We start from the raw sequence: 10,120 nt of genomic DNA, 5'->3' as shown, positions 1-10,120 counted from the left end.
TGCTTTTTCGATTGAACACGAAACTCTGTTTATTTATAGATTAGAAAAAAGTTATGAAAATTTTTCATTAATTATTTTCTATCAAAATTATAATCTTCATATTAATTTAGTGAATACTAAAATAAAGCAAAAAAAATAAAAAAAAATTGAAAAATAAGATGTCTGAATTGCGATGTATTGTTATTTAATTATAGTTCAATTGTTTTACAAATTGTTCTTTATTACTATAACATTATGGTAATAGTTATTAACACAAATTTAACTTATATAACAAATAGATATTCATGTATTGTTATAAAATAGATACATATTTACATGTTTCTACTTTTAGTCAGTTTTGTTTGGTTTATTCGGTTTAATCGATTATATACCAAACCATATCCAAATCCTACGGTTTTTATAAAATTATATCCATTCGGTTTATATGGTATATACCAAAACCAAACCATATTGTCTATTTCGGTTCGGTTCGGTTCAGTACGGTTCGGTTTTACCATATTGAACAGCCCTAACGGCTGCTGACTAGATTTAGAAAAGGCACAAAATATATATAGTTGTGTCCCAAGCACTAGTGGACCTCAAAAATGATTAAAGCCCAACTGATTCAAAGCATTATTCAACACGTTTGGTGAAAAACTCAGAGCCAACTTCGGAGAAACTAAGAAACTCGTCCTCCAGGTTTAAATAAAAACAGAGCTTTCGTGATTTCTATGTTATTGTTTTCTTTGTTGTGAATGTTGTTCTCTGTTTTGCAGACGGCTGGACACAAGGATCTTCTTGAAGATGATCCTTACCTGAAACAGAGACTGAGACTTCGTAACTCTTACATCACAACTCTCAATGTCTGTCAAGCTTACACTTTGAAGAGGATCCGTGACCCGAGTTACAATGTGACGCTACGTTACGTCCTCACATCTCTAAGGAGATTGCGGAATCGAGCAAAGAACTCATCGAGCTTAACCCGACTAGCGAGTACGCGCCTGGACTCGAAGATACACTCATCTTGACCATGAAGGGTGTCGCTGCTGGTCTACAGAACACCGGTAGAGTAAAAACAGAGATGAGTCTCCACTCTCCTTTTTATATTCCCTCTAATAATTGGAAAATAAAAAAAAATTGCGGTTGGATTTCTTGATTTGTTTTATGTAATCCACCGTCAAAGTGTCGATCTTTGTGTACTAATAACTCTTACGAGATCATGAACACATGCTCTGTTTTTCTCGGATGCAACAAAACAGAGCGGGAGAGAATCTTCTTGTTTGTTTCTCTTACCAAGCGGTTTGATTCAAATAATAAATAATAAACCATTTTGGTTTAGTTTTGCCTCGTAGTGCTTTTGTTTGGTTCGGTTTGACTGTTTCTTTTTTTTATTTTATTGTTTCGATTACGGTTCTTTGTCCTTTGTCCTTTGTCGTCTACTCAACTTTCACACATGTCGACTCCCGAAAACGGCAGACATGTTTGCTAAAAGAGGCCGTTGAAAAAGGAAAGTGGTGCAAAGAAAACGACACGGTGTTTAGGTCTCGTCTATACTCTATAGACACGCCTTGCATTTTTTCGATTCGGTAACGCCCCAATTGCTGTATTTATTGCCGGGAATTTATAGCGTACATGTACGGTATACCTGTTTTTTACTAAGACGTACTTTTATGCGTAATAAGAGTACATTTTTAGTTTAACTCTCATAGGTCAAAAAGTTCACACTCCAAAAAGTCGTTGGCTGACAGTCACGCGCCTCTCAACTGATTTTAAAGTAAGTAAAAGATATTCAGAAATATTTTTGCTAAAAGTTGAGGAAGGCCAAAGAAAATGATTATCGACAAAAGGAAAAATACTAGTATAAAATTCAACGAATAAATAGGTGTCAATAGACCACGAGTACAGGGCACCGACTACAACCGCGGCAGTATAGCACCGGCCAAACGACCGCAAAGTTCATAACTTTTCTTCATTTTCAGTTGTTCAAAAAAAAAGAGAAAACTTCATTTGATAACTTTTTTTAAGTTTATTTTTACAAAAATAGTATTCAAAAAGAAAAAATGATCGGAATAGATTTTATTAAAATTTAAATATGCATTCATATCTTTAAGATTAACTAATATTGATTTAGGATTTAGAGTTAATAGTTAAAGTTTTGTAGATGAATTTCAAATTAAAAAAAAATTAAAATTTTCAAAAGAAAAAAAATATTTTGATCATTTTATTTTTGAAAGCTATTTTTATGACAAAAACTTAAAAATAGTTATTCGAGAGAATTGTCAAAAAAAAAAAGTTATATTTATTTATGAGCGTTATTTATGAGCGTTATTATTTTCATTTTGCAATAAGTTATTAGATTTTATCTGCTTCTCAATCCCTTAAAGAGTGGCAACTTACATAATTAACAACAGTCGCTTGTGGCACAAACATAATCAGTCTCTAATTAATCCGTTTCTCCTTTTTCTGTACAGTAACGACTAAAGTATTATAACAAACCCAACTTTTATATCAATCACATTTCTCCCTCTCTTTAATAGAAAGTTAATAATAACAGTCAAATATACTATTTAATTACAAAAGTGAGATTATATACAAAATTCTAGTATTTTTAGATGGAGTTATTCATGAATTTGGTTAGAATGTACGAAAATAAAATGCAATAGTAGAAAATGAATAAAAATTATGTTATTTATTGATGAAAATGTTGTGAAAAAGAAGAGAACTAAAATGACAAGATGGTTCACTTTCTTTAACTTTAAAAGGAAAAAAAAATGAAGGATCAGAATAGTCCTCTTTTGCCTGTTTCAGTAAAGCCCCTTTCTTCAGTCACATACAAACTTCTCTTATGTACACAAAGTAATCTCCAACCAACCAGTAGCATCATCTCTCAATACCTAAACAAGTGAAACTAGAAGAAGGAGCCTATGCAGAAAAATTTGAATGGAAAGAAGGGAAGAGAGACAGATCACAGGGCAATAAAGAGGGGGGGGGGAATGAATGAACAAATCATAAAGAGCTGACACTCTACACTAATGAGGTTCCCTGGTTATGAATCATCTTCTTAAGAAGTTAAGTGGGATTATTGGAGAAGTTTCACAAGGGTAATGAGGAGTCCTAGAAGAGTGATTCTTTCTAGTATTAACCGCTATAGTGCCTCACAGAGTACTCCAATACTTCTTTGCTTGGACAGACAATCTCCTTTACTCGAGTACCGTTTTTGTATATCTTCACTGTTGGTACAACCCTCACGTTCTCTGCATTACCTATCGAAGGACATTTATCGATGTCCACCTAACCCAAAAAAGATAGGTTTAGAGACAATAGCTTCCTAAGTTAAATTATTATAAAATACTCCATCTGTTCCTGAAAGTAAAATTTTCTATAGTATGCACGCTTATTAAAAATTTAATAAATGTTTATAATTTAATTTATTTTTTACTTTCTTATACACTTTCCAATAATTTTCCACCAATAAAATTTAATCAATTCAAATATTCTCAATTAATGTTCCTCAAAAGTATAAAAAAATACCTTAACAATATAGAAAATCTATCTTTGTGGAACAAGAAAAAAATCTAAAACATCTTACTTTCGGGAACGGAGGTACTACTATTGAGTAATGTAACTTTACCTTGAGGAAGTGTATAGAAGGATAACGAGTACATAGCGAGTCCACAAATGGAGATAACTGCTTGCATTGATGATCAGAGACCGTCGAGAAATGTATAACCGAAACTCCTGTATTCAATAACAAGGTATCAAGAAAATATATCAATGTATGAAGCAGACAATCATATGTCATGTCTCTTTACCTGGTAGATTCATGGCAGCTTTAAACTGTTCACGGCTATAAACTTCCTCAACTTCACCACCAAACTCCATATTCAAAACTTCTTCTCCTCGAGATTTCTTCAATGCCACTTGAGCATGAAATAAAGATTCAGCAACTTCCTTGTCATGAGGTAGTTCCTTCCTCAACGCTTCATAATCACTCACTGCAGCTGCCCATCTCTCCATCTACAGTTCAAAAGAGAAAACCTCAAGCACAAACTACAAGCCAAACTAATCGAAAGAACCGGCTTCTTATGTACCTTGTTATTACAGGCAGCTCTCCTAAGAAGAGGCTTTGTGTAACGTGGTTGGAAACGCAGCGCTTGGTTACAATCTTCAACCGAACGTTCCCACATTCCAAGCTTAAACCAACAAGCTGCTCGGTTGCAATACAAAATAGCGTTGCACGGATCAAGCCTAAGGCCTTCTGCGTAAGCTGAGCTAGCTTCCGTGTATCTTTCCGATTTATAAAGATCGTTACCACGAACACGAGCTCTAGCAACCAATGTAACAGTATTGTGCAACATGGCAACTTCGTTGCTCCGTGGATCGATTTTGCTAGCTTTCTCAGCAGCCATCACTGCGTTTTCAAACCTTCCTAAAGCCATCTCGATGTGAGCTTTGACAAAGTACGTATAAGCTTCACAGGCTATACCAGAGAACCGAGTCTGCGAGCAAGATGATGGAAACGGCTCTGCTTTGGGAACTTCTAGAAGCTTTGATCGTGCATCATCAAGCCGGTGGAGTTTCAAGAGTGCTTCTACTTTACACATACCTAGCTGCATTTTTAAGAGTCAAAGACACAACATTTGATTCCGGTTCTGATTCTATCTAATCCGACATTAAGTAGAGAGTTCTTACCTGAGGAGAAAAGTCAGCTCCAGAAACAATAGCTGCATCTGCTTCCATCAAAGCAGCTTTCCAATCACCGAGCTTCCTCGCATCTGCACATTTGCTCATGTGGTTCTCAACTGCTTCAAGCTTCCGCAGCTCCATAGGATCTGATGGTTTCCCAAAAAGACAAAGATGCTTCCTTGCACTATCAACCTGTCCTAATCTGCGACCAAGACACAACAATGAAGTTTCAGACAAAACAGCAACAGCTTTTGAGTTTCAGACAAGAAACTACCTAATAAGCAAAAGAGCCAAACGGTGATGAGCTCTTCCATAGTTTGGATCCAATCTCAAAGCTTCTTCACACTCCTTCACAGCTTCACCGATCCGAGACAAACCCGTCAATGCGGCGGCACGGTTGCTCCGGTAAGCCGCGTTTGTCGGTGATAAAGCTATTGCTTTATCGTACAGCTTCAAAGCCTCACTGAACAGACCTTTCTTGTACATCTCGTTGCCTACTCTCTTCACTTCCTCTGGATCCGAACCTACCGCAACCGGACTGCTTCTGCTGGAGCCACCGACAGTAACCGGCGAGCTCAGTGCTTGTCTGGTGGAGATGGGTTTCGCCGGAGAGACACTGCTTCCTCCTCCGCCTCGCATTATGCTTCCGTGACCGTACGTTCCCGTGCCGGATCCGAGAACGTCGCTTCTCGAACGGCTTTGTGTCATTCCGGTGATTTGGATCTTACCGGAGGGGCAAATGTTTCCGGTGGGAAGTACATTCGCCGCCGCCGTAGATGGAGAAGTAGCAGAGGAGGAGGAGGAGAGTGGTTGTTGTGAGTTTGAAGTAACCGAGTCCGATCTCGAACCGGATTGACTACCAGTAACCGAACCGGATCTTCCGGTAACCGGAGCATGTCTAATCCGACCGGTTACAGATCCGGAAGAGCTAGAACTGCTGCTACTTGTAGTGGTGGTGGTTGTAGTGAGTCCACGTGGCTGAGAACGAAGCGGAGAAACCGGCGAACCGAGATCCAGCTCACGAAAGTCCGGTTTGTTGATGTCGGAGGTTAATGAACCACGGAGACGGTTGTTAGATTCAGGAACCGGTTTATCTGAATGTGACATTTTTTTTAAACCGCTGAAGAAACGAACCAAGTGAATGATCGAAGAGGAACTCTAATAGAGGTTTCTTGGTATTAGCGTCGTCAATGGAGACGGCGAAGAGTGGAGATGAAAGGAGGATTGGATACTCTGAACAAAGGCATGGGAAGGGAAAGTGAAAGAGATGGGGATCTCGTGATTTTTAGAAGGGTGAAGCAAAAGAATGGATGTGAGTGTCTAGAGAGAGAAAGTGCTTGTTGTTGCTAAAGAGAGAAGGTTCACAGAAGGAGAAGAGGAGTGAAGATGGAGAAGCAGACCGAATATTCACAATTAAATAACACATAAACGTATATTTTATTTTATTTATATATATATTCTTTATAAGAAAAAAATTATTCGCCCATTTTATAAGATCATATTATGAGTAGGAAATAGCTATGTATTAAATGGTGTACAAAGAATAACACTTCTTTTTCACTTATTGCTTCACGAGACATGTTTATAGTTTTGTCTTTTGCTTTTTATCTTTCAGTTTTTCTCTTTATCGTTTAATCAAAAAATTGTTTTATGAAAATCATTAGTATATAGTTTATATATTGTAAATAAGTATACTTAAGAAGAAAAAAATCGACAAAAAAAAAAAAACCCTAATTCTCTCTCAACTCCCTTCAACGTCTCCTGAGTGCGGCGCTGCTGAGATCTCCGTTAACCGGCGCGTGGTGGCTCCCATAGCGCCACCGCCGGGTCTGCTAGTTGTATTTCTTATTCTATTGTAGTTTATGTGGTCTTTTGCTGTGGGGGTTGCAGATCTGTTCAAGCGGAGGTCCTGTGGGTTAAAGTTCTGATCTTGGAAGGTTATGGTGGTGTCTAACGGCGACTCAAAGCGGTGGCTCTCACTAAATCTGAGATATTTGTCCTCCCTTGTTTGAGATGTTTGCGGCTTCCATAAGTGGTTAGGTCTTTACGGTTTAGTTGTTTTCCTTCGGTGGCCTTGATTTGTGGCTTTGTGTTGGTCTTGTTGGGTTAGAGTGGTCGGTTGTGGCTGCACAGATCGTGTTTCATATCTAGAAATGGAAGTTCATCAGTTTGTGAGTCCTGCTCATTTTAGTCTCGCCCTTTCTCGTTTTCGGGAGAGATGGTGAGAGGCTTGATCAGTTTATTGTGATTATGCTTGGAGTTAGTAGTCTTTTGTTCTGAGGGTATTGTGTCCATTGGTCGCATGTTGTTTGTTTCTTCTCTTGTGTGTGTGTCCTAAGAGGGTTCGGTTGGCATGGCTTCATTTTCAGTTCCTGTTGGGAGAGCTTCTTTCTAAGAAATTTGGACGTTTAGATATTAAAGGTGTGTGGACTGAGAAGAGGTTCCCCTTGTCGAGTTATGAAGTCTCCGGTTCTTGGTCTTATCGATTGGCGGGCAAGGCAGCAGCGATAAGTGTGGTTGGGTGTAGAAGTGGAGGTTATCGGGTGGCAGGCTATGGGCAGCAGCGGTAACTCCCAATCATTGGCTTTCCCTCAGCTTCAAAGTCTACTAAATTTTCTGTTATTCTCCTGCGTTGATGGTAACCGTTTATTTGGTTCTATGTCGGTGTAGATTTATGTTTTTTAAGTCATCCCGGTGTGGGTTTAAGTCACTCCTAGTGTGGGTTCTAGTTGTCGCTTCCTATGGGCTCTTGGGTCTTGGGCTATTTCTTTTTGCCGCCAGCTTTTGTAAGGATATTGATATTTCGATTATGAATGTATTTCAATTTGGGGAAAAAAAAGATTGTATTTAGGCCCGCCTATTCATATTACTTTGGTGCTTATAACATCCTAAAGGCCCACTCGCGGCTTATGGGAAGTGACGTCAACGCTTCTAGACAATATATTGTGTTGTGTCCTAGAAACACAATGTCGATAACAAACATCTAATAATACATAATTTATTTTATATCTAACTGTTTTTTAGCATAAAGCCTTTGTTTATTTCTGGTTAGGTCAATTTAGAGTTGATTACAGCGAATAAAGAAAATAACAGTAGATTCCAAAATCCGACATATGTGTCTACATTAGTTCTTATTGATTAGAATCATTAGATGGATAAGTTCATTGTATTAGCAGCTAAATGAAAATGAAGAAGAATGTCATACAAGTCACAGCCACAGGCACATAAATCCACTTTAAGGTTATTTGTAAGAGTTCACTTCTGTAATAATACAAATTTGGAGAACAAGTTTTAGGTGATGATTGTTTACATGGTTTTTAGATTTTAGTTTTTGATTTTGCTGTAAATTTTAGTTTTTCAAAAAACTTGAATGGTGGTTCTAGATTTTTGTTTTTAACTTTTTTAAAAAGTTATTTTTTTTTGTATATTATGGAATCTAAAGTTTGATTACTAATTTATTTAATTTTAAAGTTATTTATTATTTTTTAAAAATCACTTATAAGTTAATTTATTTTTAAAAAAACTTAAAATTACTAAAATATATATCATTTCTGATAAATTATACAATAGAACTCTTAACAAATATGTAAAATTTACATAAATAATTCTATTAAATCTGTTTTCATATTAAATCTGTTAAACAAATTATTTTTACTTAACCTGATTGTCTATATTTTAGAGAATTCATTCTTGAAAATTTTGATTGGATGGTTATTTTAAATTTTAGTTCTTAACTAATAAAAATGTTAATAATAAAATCATTATTCTGAAAATAGTAAAAAAGGTACTCCCGCCGTTCCTAAATATAAGATGTTTTAGGTAAAACACGTTTATTAAGAAAATTACTATTTATCGAAAAAATATTATTGAAATAATAAATTTAAAGCTACTCAACCAATTATAAAATAGAACTATTAAATTTGGTTGGCTACACAGTTTTTGATAAAGTTAAAGCTACCTAAAAATATAAGAATATCTTATATATTGGAACATAATTTTTTTCTAAACATCTTATATTTCGAAACAGAGGGAGTATTATATTGGTTGGGTCTTATTGTTATAGGCATGACAGAGTAAAATGAAGCAAACTAATCTCCCTAAATAATGGCAAAATTTATAAACATCAATATATACATATTATTTCAATATTTAACTTTTAATTAATAAAATTTATTTTATCAATAAACTTAAATCTATATGAGTTATTTTGTAGTTTACTATAGTAAAAGCAAAAAAAAAATATAAAGATCAATTTATTAGTAGGTAAATTATCATTCACATATTGTACTAGCTTTAGTAAATTTAATCTTAGTTTTGATTAGCATTGATATGACATTGATGCTTATGTACATATTATTTATTTTAAAAACTAAATTTCAACTTTAACTCATCCAGACATTCTGTGAATAGTAGACACTGTCATAATAAATAGTGTAACAATACTAGAAAAATACAAGGCTCATTATTATTAAATAATAATATTTGTAATAAAAAGAAAAATAATCAACGTGATTACCGGTTATTTTGAAAAACTAGAAAACTTAGATTTTGATTTTCGTTTTAAAATGGATAGTCATTCTAAAAACTAATTTCCCTAACTTATAGAGAATCAATTTCTCACTAATCTTGGTTGGCTAAAAAGTAATTTTTCGAAAAACAAAAACCAAAAACTAGTTGAAAATACTGGAAACAATCAACCTCTTAATCTTAATGTTTCAAAGTCAATCAACTTAAACCACTTTGTTATTGATTACATAAATAAGTGCATTGTATTAGCAACTAAATGACAATAAAGATTCTCTCATATAAGTCTCACGCACAGGGAAATCCACTTTAGGATTACTCATAACAAGTTTATATAATACTAGTGGTATCTCCGCGCTACGCGCGGATTATTTGACATTTTTGTTATTTAAATTTGTAAATTTTTTTGCTGATTTGCTGTATAATTTAGAATGGAGATTCTTATGTTTTTTTGCTATTGGTATTGATGGGTACGTATTCAAATAGTGGGATGCGACTGACTGATGCAAGTTGAATTTTTTTTTTGATGTATGACATTAGGAAGTTTATATGTTAGAGATAACATATGAATTGTTATCGTAGAAGAGTGATAGTTTACTTTAATTGCGAGACACATAAATCTACATAATAGTTGTTGCGTTTTAAAATTACAATATTGATATAGATATTGAATAAACATGTTTCAAATGAAATACTAATTTATTGATTTACTTGTACAAATAGCAGTGGCTAATGTTTTTCGGGTGGCAGAAAATTGTAGCTTTTGTAGCAGTGGATAGTTTAAAGACTTAAAGTGTTGCTTTGTTATATATTGACTTAATGAATTTTTCTTTATTAATTTGATGAACTTCTCTTTGTTGTAAACCAATGTGTTTAAGACCATTTTTATACTATATATTTTATACTACTTTTAATTATATAAGATAACTTT

General features: G+C 34.8%; 1 protein-coding gene and 1 long non-coding RNA gene across 2 annotated transcripts; one reads left to right on the top strand and one right to left on the bottom strand.

Annotated features, from left to right (window-relative positions):
• Window positions 1-592: 592 nt before the first annotated feature.
• On the top strand, window positions 593-1,055 carry LOC106300934. The gene is made up of 2 exons (XR_001262112.1): window positions 593-678; window positions 756-1,055. It is a non-coding gene; the product is annotated as an uncharacterized LOC106300934 (long non-coding RNA).
• Window positions 1,056-2,705: 1,650 nt separating this feature from the next.
• Window positions 2,706-6,059, bottom strand: LOC106300947 (TPR repeat-containing thioredoxin TTL1-like). The gene is made up of 6 exons (XM_013737225.1): window positions 4,940-6,059; window positions 4,672-4,867; window positions 4,071-4,589; window positions 3,792-3,996; window positions 3,611-3,717; window positions 2,706-3,270 (listed from the first exon to the last, which is right to left on the bottom strand). The coding sequence occupies exons 1-6, from the start codon at window positions 5,770-5,772 to the stop codon at window positions 3,118-3,120; spliced, it is 2,013 nt and encodes a 670-aa protein (XP_013592679.1). The 5' UTR covers window positions 5,773-6,059; the 3' UTR covers window positions 2,706-3,117.
• Between the last annotated feature and the right edge of the window lie 4,061 nt (window positions 6,060-10,120).

Source organism: Brassica oleracea, chromosome C6 (genome assembly GCF_000695525.1).
Source record: "Brassica oleracea var. oleracea cultivar TO1000 chromosome C6, BOL, whole genome shotgun sequence".
Lineage (NCBI taxonomy): Eukaryota > Viridiplantae > Streptophyta > Magnoliopsida > Brassicales > Brassicaceae > Brassica > Brassica oleracea.
Note: the sequence above shows the minus strand (reverse complement) of the source record. Positions and strands in the feature narration are given on the sequence as shown.